We start from the raw sequence: 20,409 nt of genomic DNA on the forward strand, positions 1-20,409 counted from the left end.
GTATCACCTAAGCTGATCTTTGACATGGTGACTCTGCTGATTAGATATTTATGTTCTTAAAGGAAAGGAGCATACAGGTCAGGGTGAATTTAAGAATTATGGTTGAAAATGGAAGTTTCATGCTACCAAGTTCAGATTTTTTCATGTTCTACACAGACAAATTTGCATTCTGATAAAAAAGCCCTACTCCACAGAGATTGTTCAATAGTTTTTGTTCAATTAGTTTTGTGTGTTGTAAATGTATCATATGTAGTTGTTTAGGGGGACGGCATGGTGGTGCAGTGGTTAGCACTGTTGCCTCACACCTCTAGGACCCAGGTTCGAGTCTCCGCCTAGGTCACATGTGTGTGGGGTTTGCATGTTCTCCCCATATCGTCGTGGGGTTTCCTTACGGGTACAGTGCCCACAGTGCAAAAACATGCTGAGGCTAATTGGAGTTGCTAAATTGCCCGTAGGTGTGCATGTGTGAGTGACTGCTGTGTGAGTGTGCCCTGCGATGGGCTGGTCCCCCATCCTGGGTTGTTCCCTGCCTCGTGCCCATTGCTTCCGGGATAGGCTCCAGACCCCCCGTGACCCAGTAGGATAAGCGGTTTGGAAAATGGATGGATGGATGGATGGATGGATAGTTGTTTAGGCAGACATGCATACAATTAAACTGGCTGAAAGCCGGGATCTGATATTACTCACATGACTGAGTATAAATAATATGATAAAAAGTCAAAACAGAAAGTTGTCTGACAGAAAGAATGTACTTAAAAAAATCTGAGTTATGTGTGTATAAAACAATAATAATAGAAAAACAATAATAATCTGACAATAATATTTCTGCAATATAATCTTCAGAGGCCATTAAAAGGTGAAGGAACGTCCTTGGATTTTACCAAAGATCTCTTTCTTTAATTCAGTGCCTCATACTTTATGTCCCTACCAATTGTGGGCATCAAATTAGTCAGGTGGACCGTAACTGCTGTCAGTCAAAGCAGATTCCAAACAATGCATCTTGTTCCACCAAGACTCTTAGACAAATCACACAAGTATACATGCTGAATTAACATGCCACTGCAAATGTGGAGGGACATTTGTATTAAAAAACTAGAATCCCTTATGCAAAAGACAACAAACCAAGTCTCTCCAAAATATATCCATAAAATGCTCAAAAAACAAGCTGATTAGGAATTCAACAAACAAATTAGGTGTGAAAACAGTGTTTAACGTTCAGCATAAGCCTCATAGATGTATTCACCAGCTTAATCAATTCCAGAGAATGCATGCAATCCTAACAGACAGAGTATGCAGGGTGCGAATATTTGCAGGGATTATGAGAGAGGGATTTAGTCGACCACCTTCCTGACTCCGGGAGACAGTGGTAGGAAGATGCTGTGAGAGCAAATCTCAGCATCACACCATGAATTCATTCCTGCTGTCTGACACTTCAAATAACTAACATATGCTGCACCTGTCAAGAAGCTACTTTTCCTAAAACAGGAAAGCCCACCCATGACTGTATACAGTATGGTTGCTGACAAAATCCTATAACTAACCCCTAATCCTAAACCTAATCCCTAATTCCTAACACTAATAATAATAATAATTAATGTTTTTTATTTCAATTTATTTATTATTTTCAAGATCTCAAGGACTATCTCTAAATCCTAACCCTAAAAAGTATTATGTTATTTCTATGAGAGTTAACTCCAGTGCTGCTGACCCTCACCAGTCTGCTGCGTAGCCTTGACCTTTCTCTCCATTTCATTGTAATCCAGCTCAATGGACTGAAGCTCAGGTGACTGTACAGGCCAGGCCATCACTTTCAACTTTCTTTCATGTTCCTCCTTCTGCAAAGGGTTCTGACGGGTATTTTTGACAAGTGCACTGCTGGAAATTTGACCAAAACTGCTAAAACCTCAAAAACTTTCAGCTGGCAGTGTATGTGTTTAGTTTATTCCATAGACCCGATTAATAAGCACAGTTTAATGAAGCAAGAAAATAGCCAAGCATCCTGGCGCCAAGTTTTATTTAGTTCAGGCTGCGGCCTGAACAACATGACAGAATAATGGCTTGTCATGTGACTCAAAGTGCTGGTATCCTTCCGGTCTCAAGTAACTGGGATGTCATTTTCTGAATGGCTGCTCACTGGTTCTGTCTCCTCCTTTTGGGATCACCTTGAAATACGTCAGTGCAAAGGAAACAGAAAAGCCCCTTTTCCTGCTTAGCTGCAAATGCAATCTCTGATGCTGAAAAAAATAATGACTCATCCATCTTTGGGATCCATTGGCAATGCCTGCTCCTTCTCCTACAAAAGCACGTTTGGGAGAAGAGAATATGAATAAAATAGCCATCTGAATTCCACACCACCGCCCGAAAATGACACAGTAATTACGTGGCTTCTTTTGAAGCTATATTTCACAGAGGACAATGCATAGGGTACCGTGAAGAACCTTCTAAAAATGTGAAACGCAACAAGAGTACTATTATTTTGCCTTTGATAAAGCCACCCAGATGACTACTTTTCTTAATTTCCTTTATTTTAACACACACATTAATAATAACAAAACAACAGATAACCCTAAAGTTGATATAACACTATCAGTAACCTCCTAACCCGATTTAGTGCTATAAGTGATGACTCTCTAAAAACGTGAAATGCCAGAACAGATCCCAGACGTGAATCCTGGCCCTAAGACTAGAGAAAAATAAAGCTGTAAGACTTTAACCGCTTAGCACTGCTCATCAGGGGTTCCTCAGGTAGTAATGTAACAATACCAATCATGTTGGGAATAGTTGAAAATTTTGTATAGTCTTACGTAATGATAGTAATATCATTATGTACTGTACAGTTGCAGTTAAGATTGCCAATATATCCTCTTTGGCAGCACCAATTAACTATGGTGTTTCTCAAGGATCTATTCTAGGCCCCGTTTTCTTTGTATAAGTGCTGCCTTTGGGTCTGTCTTCCAAAAACACAATATCTCATATAACTATGCAGATGATACACAGCTTTACCCCCCACTGAAATAACTGCCCCTCCTTTATGGCTCTATTCAATTGCTTAGAGGTTGTGGAAAAAGTGGATGAGGAAAATCTTTTCCAGTTAAACGATGGCAAAATAGAAACTAATGTTTTTGGTCCCTATGCCGTTGGACAAGACGCTGCCAAACAGTTACCCCCCCTCTCAAGTAATATACTACCCAATGTGAAGAATCTTGGGGTTGTTTTCGACTCTTCCCTTAAATTTCACAAGCAAATTTATGCCGTGGTCAATGGTAGCTTTTTTTCAGCTCAGAGCTATTGGTCATTATAACTCATTTAAGAATTTGAAGAGACTCATTCATGCCTTAATTTCCTCCGGTTTGTACTACTGCAATTCCCTCTATAGGCACTGGTCAAACCTCCCTGTACCACCTCCAGCTTGCGCAAAATGCTGCTGTAAGACTGCTCGCCAACGCCAAGAGGAGGGGCCACGTTACCTCTGTATTGGCCTCTCTGCATTGACTTCCTATTAAATTTAGGATTGTTTTTAAGGTTTCACTGATTTGTGAAGCCTTGGCACTGTTATACCTTTCTGATCTCCTTCACTCTCATTCCACTACTCAGTCCTCTAACCAATTGTTTTTTCAATCCCATGGATCAATCTAAAAAGCAAAGTTGATCTTGCATTTGATGTTGTCGGTCTCAGATTGTGGAAGAGCTTGCCACTCCAGGTTCACCAGTCTCCCTGCATTACCGCTTTTAAAGTATGGCTTAAAACAAATTTTAATCCGTAGCGTCAAGGTCTGTTTCACGTTTTAATTCTTAATGTTTTAATAGTTTCAGTAGTTGGAATTTCTATGGTTGTTGATTCCGTGATCCGTAGGCAAGCAGGAGAATTACGGAGCGAGGAATCAGGGTCGAGAAACCGGTGAGTCGGGAAATGGGGTTTATTCCGGACAAACAGGCAGACAAGGCACGTAAGACGGTACGGACATCACAAGGCTTCAGTGTCAGACGTAGGGAAATGGACTCGAATGCTGACTAAAATACACGGGACTCAATGGAAAAACAAGAAACAGATGATAACAAGCGGGATTCCACACGAGGTTAACGAGGGAGTGTGGCACACAGGAGGATCGGACAAGCAGGGCATGACAGTTGATCTGTCTTCATTACTATCTAAATTTTAAAATTAATTTAAATGTAATTTGTGATATCATGCATTAGCACTTTTACGTCATGTCCTAAAACACTTATATTTTGTTAAACAGCAGTTGAGTTGGTTTTATGTTTTAGTATGTCTCGTCAGTTTTGATTCTGTTTCTTGTACAGCACTCTGGACTTGTTATTTTTAAATGTGCTATATAAACAAACTTGACTTGATTTGACTTTACTGATTCTTCAGTTCCCTCCCGATTACTGCCACCCATGGTAACCAAAAGCAAAATGGGCTGTGAAAAAAAAGTCTTTATTGTTGATCCTCTTGGCCTAATTTAAAGTATTAACAAAAACACAAATGCTAATTAAAGAAAAATAATTGAAAGGGAATTATCATAATTATCATATTTGCTATGACTTTTACCTTAAGGGTGCCAATAAGTCTTGAGGGAAATGTATAGTTATTAAAATAATTAGTTTATATAGCATATTTTCTAGAGTAAGGTGAAAACAATTTGAAGTGACAGTGAGTATGGTTGGATCTTCAGCATATCACCTCAGTAAGAACCATGAACAACATCTTATGAATTTGAAACCAAGGGCGGCCTATTACGTCACTGTTCAGATGAAGATATGAGCCCATATGAACAACACCTAAATCAATGAGCTCCATCTGCATTAACAAGGAATAAAGGCAGGCACCAAACCCTGCCTGGCTGACCTCGCCTATGTCAGTTACTCAATACTGTGTGTGCAAAGAGCTCAGTCAGCAGCCCGCCTGCCGGCAGAGGTCACCACTGTGGGCGGGGCGTTATCTCAGTCAGCAGCCCGCCTGCCGGCAGAGGTCAGCACTGTGGGCGGGCCGTTAGCTCAGTCAGCAGCCCGCCTGCCGGGAGAGGTCAGCACTGTGGGCGGGGCGTTAGCTCAGTCAGTAGCCCGCCTGCCGGCAGAGGTCAGCACTGTGGGCGGGGCGTTAGCTCAGTCAGCAGCCCGCCTGCCGGCAGAGGTCAGCACTGTGGGCGGGCCGTTAGCTCAGTCAGCAGCCCGCCTGCCGGCAGAGGTCAGCACTGTGGGCGGGGCGTTAGCTCAGTCAGCAGCCCGCCTGCCGGCAGAGGTCACCACTGTGGGCGGGGCGTTAGCTCAGTCAGCAGCCCGCCTGCCGGCAGAGGTCAGCACTGTGGGCGGGGCGTTAGCTCAGTCAGCAGCCCGCCTGCCGGCAGAGGTCAGCACTGTGGGCGGGGCGTTAGCTCAGTCAGCAGCCCGCCTGCCGGCAGAGGTCACCACTGTGGGCGGGGCGTTATCTCAGTCAGCAGCCCGCCTGCCGGCAGAGGTCAGCACTGTGGGCGGGGCGTTATCTCAGTCAGCAGCCCGCCTGCCGGCAGAGGTCAGCACTGTGGGCGGGGCGTTAGCTCAGTCAGCAGCCCGCCTGCCGGCAGAGGTCAGCACTGTGGGCGGGGCGTTAGCTCAGTCAGCAGCCCGCCTGCCGGCAGAGGTCACCACTGTTGGCGGGGCGTTAGCTCAGTCAGCAGCCCGCCTGCCGGCAGAGGTCACCACTGTGGGCGGGGCGTTAGCTCAGTCAGCAGCCCGCCTGCCGGCAGAGGTCAGCACTGTGGGCGGGGCGTTATCTCAGTCAGCAGCCCGCCTGCCGGCAGAGGTCAGCACTGTGGGCGGGGCGTTAGCTCAGTCAGCAGCCCGCCTGCCGGCAGAGGTCAGCACTGTGGGCGGGGCGTTAGCTCAGTCAGCAACCCGCCTGCCGGCAGAGGTCAGCACTGTGGGCGGGGCGTTAGCTCAGTCAGCAACCCGCCTGCCGGCAGAGGTCAGCACTGTGGGCGGGGCGTTAGCTCAGTCAGCAGCCCGCCTGCCGGCAGAGGTCAGCACTGTGGGCGGGGCGTTAGCTCAGTCAGCAGCCCGCCTGCCGGCAGAGGTCAGCACTGTGGGCGGGGCGTTATCTCAGTCAGCAGCCCGCCTGCCGGCAGAGGTCACCACTGTGGGCGGGGCGTTAGCTCAGTCAGCAGCCCGCCTGCCGGCAGAGGTCAGCACTGTAGGCGGGGCGTTAGCTCAGTCAGCAGCCCGCCTGACGGGAGAGGTCACCACTGTGGATGGGGCGTTAGTTCAGTCAGCAGCCCGCCTGCCGAGAGAGGTCAGCACTGTGGGTGATATGTTAGCTCAGTCAGGACAGTGAGGTCATGGATAGAATGCTGTTTGGTGAGCCCCTTCACACTAACAGACTCTGTGGGGAGGCTTTGACAAACAGAATCTTAGGCTTTCACAGAACCACCATTCACTGTTAACCTGAACCTACTACAGATTATCTGGATGAATAGTCAATGTTTTTAGAATTGGTAATGTCTATTTCGAAACAGCTGGAGTGGCAATGTCAAAAGAAACTGGCACTGCTGGCCAAGCGTGGTAGCACGTGGATGAACTAAATTTATGCTTTGGATGAACTGAATTGACTTCAATAACTGCTTAAAACTTCAATCACTTAGCAAATTAATGATTAAATGAGGAATGCTCTCAACGTTTCTCTAAACACATTTTCTCTAATTATAGTTTCAAGGGCCTATAACTCATGGCACAGTTGATGACGGGGTCTAATTCCTGGATAAGACAGTTGCAGGGCTGCATGTACGAGGGATGTTTGATAACAGCAGAGACTCTCTTGGTGATCATTAGCAAGAACACATGGAAATGCCTGAATAAAATCCCACCACGAAAAGTAGGTTATGCCCCTAACATCCAAGGAAAACATATTTTTCCTGAGATAACAGGCCTAATACAGAGCCAAATTTCTCTCATCCAGATACTCTGCTAGGGTTCCCTCCCATCACACAGCACAGAATGCTAGTCATCTGTGGATCATTTACAGACACCAATTCAACCAGCTCCATGTATTTCAACTGTAGGAGTAAACTGGGCTACCCACTGAGCCATCAGGATTTATAACCACCTGCAAATTTAAATAACAATGAACTATAAAGAAATATAAATCACCAGGTGCAAGACTGACGTCTACTGGGACAGAAATCAGATGTGACACAAGGACTAAATGATGAAAGTGACACTTATGAGCTGCCTTGAGACAGAACAGGCTGGTGACTGAGGAAACATCCATGGCGTCTGTTCTAACACTGTCAAGTAAGCAATGAGGAATCATCGAGAAAACTGAGAGCTGGAACATACCTTTCAACCTCTTTTCTCTTCTCACAAGGATGACTTTACATCACTTACAATTAGCAAAAGATTGTGGGCATTTGGTGGAGCTTCTCCCCTAACTTGCCCCTACACTGGAACATCCACACCTTCCCTCCATCTCATACCAGGTTACTGCAAGGAGTACACCAATCCATTAGAGAGAAGTGTCTCTCACTCCTGATACACATAAGAGGCATAACCCAGGTCTGAAAAGCCTCTGGTGTTCACTGTAGCAGCTGGAGGGTATGTGCAGTATGTTGGCTCTGAAAACTCTTTCGTAGAATCAAGAGCTGTGTTATCTACCGTTTTGTGAATCTCTGGTAATTTTCTCTCTATTTCATCTTATACTTCAGCTGTTGCAGATGGTACAAAGCTCAATAAAGGACAGCTCCAAACAAAAGTTGAACCGTCATGATAACTCAAATGAACTCGATTATTCAACTACTAAAAACATCGATTAAAAATTTCCTTCTCAACTACTCGGCAATATGGCGGAAGTAAGACGACGTATAATGTATGAGGGTCCAACTAAAGAGCATAGGCAACAGTTCTGTGGAAGCACTTCTGATTACAAGTGAGGTGTGTGCTATTGTTTTAGTGGTGTGTGTGACATTGCGTTAGTGGTGTGTGTTACATTGCTTTAGTGGTGTGTGTGTGACATTGCTGTAGTGTGGTGTGTGTGACATTGCTTTAGTGGTGTGTGCAACATTGCTTTAGTGTGGTGTGTGTGACATTGCTTTAGTGGTGTGTGCGACATTGCTTTAGTGGTGTGTGTGACATTGCTTTAGTGTGGTGTGTGTAACATTGCTTTAGTGGTGTGTGCGACATTGCTTTAGTATGGTGTGTGTGACATTGCTGTAGTGTGGTGTGTGCGACATTGCTTTAGTGGTGTGTGCGACATTGCTTTAGTGGTGTGTGTGACATTGTTTTAGTGTGGTGTGTGTGACATTGCGTTAGTGTGGTGTGTGCGACATTTCTTTAGTGGTGTGTGTGACATTGCTTTAGTGGTGTGTGCGACATTGCTTTAGTGGTGTGTGCGACATTGCTTTAGTGTGGTGTGTGACATTGCTTTAGTATGGTGTGTGTGACATTGCTGTAGTGTGGTGTGTGCGACATTGCTTTAGTATGGTGTGTGTGACATTGCTGTAGTGTGGTGTGTGCGACATTGCTTTAGTGGTGTGTGCGACATTGCTTTAGTGGTGTGTGTGACATTGTTTTAGTGTGGTGTGTGTGACATTGCTGTAGTGTGGTGTGTGCGACATTGCTTTAGTGGTATGTGTGACATTGCTTTAGTGGTGTGTGCGACATTGCTTTAGTGGTGTGTGCGACATTGCTTTAGTGGTGTGTGCGACATTGCTTTAGTGTGGTGTGTGCGACATTACTTTAGTATGGTGTGTGTGACATTGCTGTAGTGTGGTGTGTGCGACATTGCTTTAGTGGTGTGTGTGACATTGCTTTAGTGGTGTGTGCGACATTGCTTTAGTGGTGTGTGCGACATTGCTTTAGTGTGGTGTGTGCGACATTGCTTTAGTGTGGTGTGTGACATTGCTTTAGTGGTGTGTGTGACATTGTTTTAGTGTGGTGTGTGCGAATCAATTATATTATCGATATTATAATATATTAACGATTACTTGATGAATCGTCAGATTAACCGGTAAATAGATTACTTGATTATTGATATAATCGATAGTGACAGCACTACACAAAAGTGGTTCTATATTTTTAAAGGGTAGGTGATTTTTGTGAAATGTTATTTAAAAATCCTTCTTTTTGGGTACCTGAAAATCAAGGTCTAATCCATTGTTTTAGTGGTGTGTGTGACATTGCTTTAGTGGTGTGTGTAACATTGCTTTAGTGTGGTGTGTGTGACATTGCATTAGTGGTGTGTGCGACATTGCTTTAGTGGTGTGTGTGTGACATTGCGTTAGTGTGGTGTGTGCGACATTGCTTTAGTGTGATGTGTGCGACATTGCTTTAGTGGTGTGTGCGACATTGCTTTAGTGGTGTGTGCGACATTGCTTTAGTGGTGTGTGCGACATTGCTTTAGTGGTGTGTGCGACATTGCTTTAGTGGTGTGTATCACATTACATGTCAGGTAAAGAGAGCGATGCTCTTTTTCACTTGGGTCAGACATTGATGGCAGGACCTTTAACAACTGAATAATGCCAGAAAGGAAACATGAAGGGATTTCGGCTATAAAGTGGATGGAAATGGCACGCTATTTTAAAGCGTATCTCGCAAAGAGAGGCAACATGTCAAACCTGGCCAGACATTTGTCAGACAAACATCTCCACCTTGTCATGGAATTCTAAGACTGATGGGGATAGCTGACTAGTTCACTCAGTTATGTCCATTAAAAAATGAAAGTGAAAAAGGCCTCTGTGCAGCAGAAATATACATACCTGTACATGGCCTACAGCGAGGTGTAGGTCCATTCCACAAGTGATACAAACTCATCCATTAATTTAACTTGACCGTGACTAAAAATAAAATATGCCTGACTTGCTTTTTTGACTAAAATGCTTGCATTTTATTTTAACTGACCTCCCCACACCTGAACATCATTTAAAATAGTTTTGTTTGAAATAAAACACAATAATGACATTTGAGAGGAAGAGTATAAAATACACCCAGCAGCAATGCTCGAAAAAACAATACAGCCCAGTCATACCTTGGTAATCAAACTCCATCCCTTTGAATGACGCTTACAAGCACACACATACAAATATATTTATGCCTATACATATCCAAACTACTTTTGTAGCTGCTGTGTATAACAAAGGGGTCAGAGCTAGGGGGCTCTCTGGGGAGAGGAAGACTAAACATAAATACAAAAATAACTGCAAAGATGTTTACAGTTCTCATAAACCCACATACAGTACAGTAGAGGGTAGCTTGGTGTAATCAACTTATTACTCTGCAGTTGTAGGATTAAAACCTTTCAAGAAAAATGTCGTTTTGGCAAAACCATCTCCAACGCATTGTAATGATGAGGATAAACTTTGCTGCTCGGCGTACTCCCAAAGCTGTCCTCTTGGACCTGATTAGAATTAATTAAGTCTTAGATGAATACGTTTTAAACTGTAAACATATTTCTCTGTGCACATCTCACACAGCAGTATACTCTTATTAAGATGCTGCTGTTTCTCTGAGAATGCGCTGCATGATTCCTTGCCCTTCTGGTTGCACTTGGTGGTCGTTTCAGAAAGAAGTGATATAGTAATGTTCATACTTTCTCACATTTATTTTTATTTTCTGAATATCCCATGGAGATTCCATAAAGGAGAGAAGCGGTGGGACTGGCCATCTACTGTGACAGTTGAATAGAGTCTGACTGAATAACTGTTTTGTTGATGGCTGCATGTTGTTGTTGAATAAGACCTTGAGGCATTCTGGGATGGACGTCCAATGACAAAGGGCAAAGGATAAAGCACAGGCAAGACAGGGTCCAACTCCCCAACCCTATCATGTTTTCTAAGCTTCTGGGTCTTTGGAGGATGCACAGAACAAGAAGATTCACCCCCACCCAAAAATAGTCATAACCCCACCCTCAGCTTCTTAATAATCTGTTAAACAAAGCTCTCTCAAGAATATTTTTAGCATGTGACAATTTTAAATGTAACCTGCTTCCACGGGGATTTCAGTAATTATCCATCCATCCATTTTCCAAACCGCTTACCCTACTGGGTCGCGGGGGGTCCGGAGCCTATTGCGGAAGCAATGGGCACAAGGCAGGGAACAACACAGGATGGGGGGCCAGCCCATCGCAGGGCACACTCACACACCATTCACTCACACATGCACACCTATGGGCAATTTAGCAAGTCCAATTAGCCTCAGCATGTTTTTGGACTGTGGGGGGGGAAACCGGAGTACCCGGAGGAAACCCCACGATGACATGGGGAGAACATACAAACTCCACACACGTGTGACCCAGGCGAAGACTCAAACCCGGGTCCCAGAGGTGTGAGGCGAGAGTGCTAACCACTGCACCACCATGCCGCCCCAGTAATTATCCAGTCTTTGTCAAATGCCACTGTCAATTGCAAAGCAGCAAAAGGTTAGGAAGAATAGTTGTTGTAGTTGTACTTATGGTCAGCAGCAGTAAGAGGAGGGCCAGAGGTACCCACCTATCTAATTTTTATACTGTCCAGACATTATATTGAGGTGTACAGTATTTTAAAAGCAGCACATCTTGGTGATATATTTTACGGAGCGGGAATGGGCTGGGGGTCCAGGCTACTTTTGCATGGATTTCAAAAAACTGTGGCATGCCTCATTACAATAATATAGCCCAAGCCTTGACTAATAACTTTAAAACTGTTCAGAAAGTTTACCCGTTTGATTATACTGCTTGTATTTGCAGTTGTTGCAATACATCTGCCTCTCCTGATCTGGTGGAATATCACTGCTGTGTGCATGCACTGACCGCGACCATCGGCATCCACAGCCAAATGTAGAAAGCACACAAAGGCACACGCAGAAAAGTAAAGTATGAACTAGGCTTTACAGTTCAAAGCAGGGGAAACAGAAGCCACACTCCTTGCAGTTCAGACTAGGTGTTCCGCCTAATGCAAAGCAGGTTTGGGCCTGACCAGTACTTGGATGGGAGACCAACTAGGAAAGCTGGGTTGATGCTGGAAGAGGTGTTGGTGAGGCCACCAGGTCAGCCAATCCTGTGGTCTGTGTCTATCCTAGTGCAGTGATGGGGACACTGGGTACACTGTGCTGTAAAAATTATGTCATCCATTGGATGAGATGTAAAACTGAGGTCCTGACTCTCTGAGGTCATAAAGGATTCCTGGGAATCCTCTGAAAGAGTAGGGATGGTACCTAGATATCTTGGCTAAAACTGACCACTGTGGCCCTTCCATTGGTAACATTGGTAATATTTCAATAAAGAAATATTGTGCCGCAAAATTTTGCAATTTAATTATGTTTCAATACGCATGGCAGCGTTTAAGCCGTCTGGCACTAAGTCACCAATTGAGCCTTTTATTGTTTGTGTTTTAATTGCTAATGACAGCTGTCATGCCGAATCTCTTCCCCCATCCGAATTCCTTTCCCTTTGACTTATCGGTCAGCTGTTAGATTGGAATCACAGAATCGCAATGACGCAGTTTCAAGGTACCTTGCCAGGTAATTACATGTAATTACACGTCATGTGATTGAGCTTCTTCTATATTAATACTACCTTTCTTGCTTGATTTGCTGCACCCTATTAAATTTTTCCCATTTTTTATAGGGGCATCCTCAATGTAGAAAAATTTTGAAGAAAGTTTTCTTAATGTTCTTCCATTTTTACTATTTTTCCTTAATGATTTTTTTTTCTGTTTTTACTGTTGTTTTGTGTATTGCAGGCCTATGTGTATTATTAATGTTACTGATTTATAATAAAATATTTAATACTTGGCAGACTGACACTCTGTGGTTACTTTCAAGCTATTAACTTAGTGAATTTATTACACTTGCTCTTTCAAGTTTGTAACACACCTAATGTATTACAAAACAAAGAGTCTTTTTAAAAATATATTTTTTGTTATTCCTTAAACTGGCATTCTTTTGGGTGTAGCCACAAGGAGAAAGTGTATTATTTTGTCTTTCACACATAACAATTAGAACATTCTGGAAATTTTTCTTGGGTTGTAACTGACAAACACTTGGAATGAATATATTGGTGACACATCTTGAGTGGTTTCTAGGTTGAATGAAGTTAGTGTTTGTGTTATTAGACTAAAATGAGGTTTTATCGTGCTTTTCATTTAATAATAAATAATATTTATTATTGAATAATATTTAATAATAAATAACAATGACTTTATGGATCCCCCATGGGAATATTCTCTTCTTACCTACCCCATCTTGCTTATTTTTAAAATATCATTTTAATCATTTTGCTTGCAGAAAGCTGAATTCATGAAATTAGTTTTTGAATAAATGTTTAGTCTACTAACTATTATTAAACTAAAAAAATGGGAATCAGCCAGGATCGGTAAAAACTGGCAATTGGGATCAGCCAAGGAAAATGCAAAGTGTATCCTTAAGTACTACCTCTGTACACGTAACTCCGTGCGTGATGAAACTGCTGAAGCGCCTGAACTCAGCTGCTCTTCCAGGAACAATTCCTAATCACATGATCGTGTGACCTGAACTCCCAGTACTTCACATGACTGACATCTCAAACACAAACCAGTGTAGACAAGAACATCTAATTCATTTCCATGTTTGACTGGAACAGCTAACGTGAAAGTTTTAAAATGTTTTATTCGAAAAGCAAAAATGAAAGAACCAACAAAGACCAATATAAAAGCACAAAACTACAAATCATTTATTGAAATGCAATCTTAAAAAAATTGTGCGCAATACCCCTTAACCTGGCTTCCAAAACTGCAAATTAAGATTTTCAAATGCTTAAAAAATGTACCTAATGTTTGAAGGGAGAGGTGCACAGTACACTAACTGCTTCCAAACAAGTGCGATTGCTGAGAGAGAAGCATTTCACTTTTTCAAGTGAAAGAAGTGCGTGAGAGAGGGGTGTCCATATGGAGCATGCCACACATGGAACTAAAGGCCATTAGAAAGGCTGAAGACCTTTAGAAATGAACGACATAGCCAGGTACTCAACTCTCTGTAAAACAGGGTATAAATTGAAAGCTCTGCCTTCTGCTGCATTTAATTAATGGCGCTGAGCATCACTTACGGACAGCATCATTGGTTGTGGGCATTAACTCTTAACAGAATGAGCTTACAGGATTCCACCAGTGTCATCGACAACTGAGTTTCTCTATCCAGAGTGATTCAGGATGCCACACTGTACAGCTCAGAACCAACCTCAGGAGGTCCTCCTAGGATTTCTGATGACAAACTTTAAATCACAAGCCCGTAGGCATAACCCATGACCTGTTCTTCCCATTTAGTCTAAGACTGCAGAGGTTGAATGAAACATAAAGGATGAGTATAATCTTATGCCATAACAAAGTAGCGTACTGCGATTTTGAGCAACCACATATCTGCTCTTGGCTTGCATAGCCGAGCAGGCATAGAGATTAGGCAGTGCACCCTATAGGCAGTCCAACATACACGTGAGTTATTTCACCCTGCAGGAAACTCTGAAGCAGAAGCTCACCCAAACAGACCCATGTGAGAGCCAGGAAGGTGTGTGCAGAGCCGGGGCTCGCTGGACGTTTGCCAGCGGCACCTGCCGAGTGTAATCACAGTACGTCACCTACCACCCACCGGACTGCTAACCACTTCCCGTGTGACATGGATCCTTGCTACAGGTTGCAGTCTCATTTCAGCAGGGCTCAGGATTCATCACTATCGCCAGCTGGCTCTTAACCTCAACTTCGGGGAAGTTCACACGACAGGTCACTCGATTTGAAAATGGAAGAGACAAAGACGAGGCCTTTACTGTCGTAAGAAAGGAATGTGATAAGCCTTAGGTGTGAGGAAGAAAGAGGAATGCTGCAAAAAAAAACAGCCAGAGAGAGAATACAGCTGGCCTTGTCGTGTTCCCTGGAGTCCAGAAACAGCAAGAATGTTCTAGCTCACTGACCATATGGCAGTGGCCTTCAGATCCTGAGACACCAGGCTTTTTTTCACAGGCCTGGCCAAAACGACACATTAAATCAACACTTGTGATCTCACCAGAGACATTCAAAGAGTGTGGTGTGCAAAGTAGTCTCCCGAATGACACTGGAAGGGGCGGATGGGTTGAACAGCATGCGGGTGGGTGCAGGGTTCTGAGTGGGTATTCAAACACAGGCCAAGTGCATAAAAACAGCATGCTGCAGCTTGCGGAGAGAGGGGAGAGGATGCTCAGTCACCGCAGCAGTCCTGGAGCGACTACCACCACAGCAGATGGCAATTCCTGCAGGTCGTCCCTTCTCCCTTCCCAGAATTCCTAGCCCCTTTCCTATAATTCTCAAGCTTCTTCTCACCACGTACAATCAGTTGCCATTTTCCCACAATATCATGCCAGGTTTTCTGCCCTCAGTCAGTTTCTGCCGATTTGAACAGGGAGGACACACAAAAATAGACAGGATTAGTGCCTTGTCCAGTGTACATAAGCCCAATGAGCAGCTTTTGCCGATCTTAAGAAATAATCAGAGGGTTCGGAGCGCATTTGGAGAATTAGATGAGGAAATAAAACACTCACACCTTGAGGAGCAAGTCAAAAAACTGTTAGCTTACAGAATGCCTATCAGTTACATCTCGGTCCAGTCATGGCGCAGGGTCAGCCAGGTCAGAATCACTTACTTCTTCCACACCTGAGAAGAACTCTTTCCTAGATACTGCTGCAGCACTGGTGTGGTGCCAGAATAATTTGCTTTTGCTGTTCTTAAAGGTAGATTACTTACATTATTTGTCTTCAAGGACATTTTTACACAAAAGCAATTACAATACACATAACTGACCATGTACACGGGTACACATTTTACCAGAAATCCTATTTAATTTAATAGGTTTTCAGAGTGGTCTATGAGCAGCAAAGGTAGCAATCCTTCATTCAGTTCTCCAACATCTTACTCTTTTTTTTCTCAAGATTCTTAAGCGTGTTCAACGTCCCAACACAAAATAGTCAGGAAGAAAAGGGACTTGACAAATCCATGACTCATATTTACTGAGAACACCAAAAGCTCTGTCCTCCTGTCTCTGTGTAGATATGTTTCCTCAGTATCTTGCTGTTAAAGAAACGTCGATGCTGCATAGTTCATGTCATTGCCCCATGAAACAAAAGCAGAAGCTAATTTAATGTAGATACCCCACTCTACTAAAACCAAGATAAAACACAACCTGCCCTTTCAGAGTGGAATGCATTTTTCATCCGCCAGTGTGGTTTACTGCTTGCATGAATTACACAGACGTGTAAGAGAGGTTGTGGGTATCCACGTAAATTCATTAAAAACTATGAAAAAAATTCACGGATGCACTGCATAGGAAGTCATGTCATTATCTTCACACACACACATGCACACACACAAACACACACGCACACACACAACGAAGATGCCTGTTACCTTTACGATCCCTACAATGAAGACAATGAAGAAGTTCGCAGTTGAGCGGGTGACTGACGTGCTCACTGAATGGCTACCTAACGTCGCCTTCTAGCTCTTGTGGGAAAGAGCACCACCCTTCACTTGTCATTGGCTGGCAGCTAAATACGGTCAATAGTATCACATGAGACCATTGGCCAGAGATGCCAGCCACCTACAGGATATGTTGTACAGCTACACACCCACAAATATATTACAAGCATATATTGACAGCAAGAGAGATGCGCGCCTTCCTATAGCTAGCCTCCAACCCGCCCACACATGCACATACTCATACATATCACAAACTTTTGATTCCTTTTTGAAAATTTGCCGCATATTGCCTAGTGACAAGTAGCCTGTTGTCAAATCAAATTTGACATTATAATTGACAGTCACCCATAAACTAATGCACTACTGCACCAATACAGATTCTTTGTGACCGAAGAGTTCATGTCACCTGATACTACCCACAATGCATTACTTCACAGTATAGTGAACCTCTCAGGTTCCAACATCCCTCCTATAAACGGCACCAAATGCTTTTTGCGCCACTTGGTTACCAAAACAATTTGTGTCACTGACCTTGGATAATGGTTTATTGTGTTCCAGCCTCCCACACCAGAGCAACCCTGTTGCAGTCAACACATCCGTTTATGTGGGCCATTAAACCCGTTAACACCAGACATTCACCATCCTTTACGAATGAGACAAAGATAGTACTGATTCTACATGATAGCATCAGGTGTAGATGCAAAAATGAGAGGGATAAAATCCTTCTGAGTTTCACCATTCCATGGGTTTGTTCCGGTGCGTCAAATCCATGGAAATTCAGGAGACCATAGACATTGTTTAAGACATGAAATTGGCTACCCAAGGTTCTAAGATATTCCCTTCCTACTCTGTTCTTTCTGATCATTTCTCCAACATTCTTATTTGTTTTTTAGAGACAGGCACCTACAGCTAACTTCAGACATTAATCAAGACTTTGCTCCACCCACCCCTTGATAACAGGCGTGTCCTCTTACCTCAACCAAGTGAGGCGTGGGGTTGAAGCCACACATGTTACAAACTCGGGTGTGGCACTGTGTGCAGGTACTGTAGTTGGGCGGCTCCGAAAACTTGCTGACGTTCAGCTCTGCTTTGCACAGAGGACAGTTTGATTCGAGCTTCCCCAGCTCCTTTGGGCGTTGGGCTGGCTGCTGTTGAGGGGGTGCATGAAGGCCCGGGGCAGGGGCAGGCCCAGAAGGAGGTCCAGAAACAGGCCCCTGGCGTGTCTTGGTGGGGGCTGGTGGGGGTTGGGAAGGCAGCAAAGGATCAACAGACATCAGAGTGCTGGCCTGACTCAGAATGGACGCTCCAAAGCCAAACAGCTTGTCTAACGGCTGCTCCTGAGACTGCCTGGAGGGGGAGCTACCAGCACTCCGCGTATGATCCTGTTGGCCAGACTGGTTGGTGGACGAACGGGACAGGTCGGGTTGGGATGGAGCCTTAGCCAGACCCCCCGGCTTCTTGGATTGGGGGGTTGTCATATCCATTCCCAGGGCCCTCTGCATCTGACAGTTCAGGCATAGCCACTCCTGGACCTGCCGGGAAAATCAGATGGAGATATAGTGTCACCAAAGTGCAACATCCATTTATCTTACAGACAACCACTTATATTTCAAAGAAGAGTGGAGCAGTATCATTCTTGCTTGGCGTTTCTGCAGCTTGCCATCTTTAAGTGCTGCATCCTGGCTCTGCTCCACAAACTCAAAGCATCCATTTTGACAAGAGTCCAAAGACAAGGATAAAATAACCTGTTTGCTGCAATTTGATGGGCAGCCCTTAACTCTCCATATTCCACATTATTGCTCCACATGTCAAAACATATATTTAGATAGTCTCCTACAAGGTTGCCCTCTTTGTTTGGTCCTGCCATGCCTCAGTTCTGCTTTTCACACTTATTCATGGAGGAAAAGCTTCACAGATTTTTTCCGACAGCGCCAAAAGTATAGACAGATTCTGGTGCTGCCATGACATCATCGAATGACCCTAACAGTTTCCACATGAACGTACAAGTGTACACAGTAAAACAGAGCTTAATAGTGATACTAGAACTTTATCAGCCATTCATACAAGCATAAGCAGAATTACAAATGAGCTCTTTGGTTGCTGCACATCCCTTCTAGATCTCCATGAGACATACACATATGTGACCCATCACCACGAAATGAGTCTTATGGGTGTATTTCTACCAGTGTGACTTAAGACTCATTTTGTGGTGATGGGTCACATATAACAGTGATAGCAAAACTTGGGGTCTGATCATTCAGACATAGGCGAATTTTTCTACCCCCTTGAGGTCCACATTAGTCCAAGCATAGGCAGCACAAACAGAATCACTTAGCATGCAAGAATTCAGGACAGGTGCTACACGTGATCAAGAGAAATTAAAATATGTACCAAAACAACAAGAATTTCAAGGTAACATTCTTTCACAGATTATCTTCTCAAATTACGGCATTCTACAAGGGACCTTAGTCACCTAATGAGTTGTCTGAGTGCCTTGATTCTGCAAAGCCTGTTCTGCACAGGTTCCTTTGGTGACTGCACACTGGGCCCTCCCTTAAATGAGTAATCTTGCTGAGCTTCTTTCTCACTAGCAATGTACAGTGGTGATACACAGGACAGTGAAGACACATCCAAAAAAGGATTAATTCACCTAACAAATCATAATAATAATGAGCAGAAGCACTGGCAAGCAAATGTGTCAGTCAGAAAAGCCCATGTATCAGTAATTCAACGAGTCAGTGTATCACTGTGTCGATGAGTGAGTTTGTCTGTATGCGTGCAATTCCAGAGAGTCAGTACGGCAGTCAGTTGGCCAATGAGTATGTCTGACTTTTATTTCATCTGTGAGTCAGAGTGAGAGCCGCTCGGCGAGCCTCCAAGTCACAGTGCGAGCACCTGGGTCGCAGCATGGATGTTCAGTGCTCTGAAACGTTGTAATAATTCATGGAAAGCACTTGCACTCCAGACCACAAAGATAACCAATTCACATGGAAAACCAGACAGAAATCCACAGGTTATCAAGAGCAGTTCAGCCACTAAAAGAAAGACTTTATTAAGTGATTCATTATTTTGTCCTTTTTCATAGAAACCACCAATAGGCTAGTAATTACCAGCCTTCCTTCCCTTCAAATTTGAATCCGCATTCATTCACCTGTTCGTTGTACACATACCAAACATTCCAAGCATTACAACTACCTGCCTGGTGAGCTGCCTTGACTGCTTCATCATGTTCTGCACACTGCTTCTGAACAGTTTGTCCAGTTTGGCATTGCACATTATCCCCTTGATGGTGATCGGGGTATGATGTTGTGATCATGCATAAAAGTACCCTCCACATGAATGGTCAGACCCAGTGTTTCCTAGCATCACACTCTCTCCACCAGCAAACAAGCAAACCAAAAGAGTCCTACAGCACTTTTCAAGACACCCAAATCTCTTTACAGAACCAATGCTGAGCCACTTGAACCACCACCACTGTGTAGCACTCAACTGGAGGATGCGATGGCAGCCATTCTGCACCAGTACACTCACCACAACGTAACTATGGTGGTGAAGGGGCATCAGCGAATTCACCAGTTAGGTATAGGCCTTGACTAGGAGGCCAGTTCTGAAAGGGCTACAGAAGGCAATTTAGCCAGGGCATCGGGGAACCACCCCTACTCTTTCGAACCTCAGTTTTACATCTCATCTGATGGACGGCGCCATATTTAAAGCACAGTGTTTCAAACTCCCCAGGCCTGTTCCCACTTGTCTCTCCCTCCTACTTATGCTGCCATAGCCGTATCTGCCAGAGCTTACATACTGCACTCACCTAACTGTTTGCACGGTCGCTAATCTCCCCAACTTTGGCTAACTGCAATTTTTATTTTCCCTACTCCTCCTGGGGTGTGCTGCTAGGAGACCCCAAATTATCAAGATATCCTGCCTACCCTTCTGCCTGTGATGTCTTCCCTGTACACCTTGCTGCTGTACCATTGGTCATCCTTCCATCTGA

General features: G+C 44.0%; 1 protein-coding gene across 10 annotated transcripts in view; it reads right to left on the reverse strand.

Moving 5' to 3' along the window:
* The window catches only part of LOC125746972 (protein bassoon-like), an 89,800-nt gene that overhangs the window by 33,823 nt on the left and 35,568 nt on the right, over positions 1-20,409 (reverse strand). For all 10 annotated transcript variants that reach the window (XR_007399118.1, XR_007399117.1, XR_007399122.1 and 7 more), the window contains exon 3: positions 17,390-17,947. Coding sequence is in view for 1 of the 10 variants with exons in the window: in XM_049021571.1 (XP_048877528.1) it covers positions 17,390-17,947 (558 nt within the window). In the remaining 9 variants the exon portion in view is untranslated. The remainder of the gene's footprint in view (positions 1-17,389; positions 17,948-20,409) is intronic.

The sequence above is a fragment of the Brienomyrus brachyistius genome, chromosome 8 (assembly GCF_023856365.1).
Source record: "Brienomyrus brachyistius isolate T26 chromosome 8, BBRACH_0.4, whole genome shotgun sequence".
In the NCBI taxonomy this organism is placed as follows: Eukaryota; Metazoa; Chordata; class Actinopteri; order Osteoglossiformes; family Mormyridae; genus Brienomyrus; species Brienomyrus brachyistius.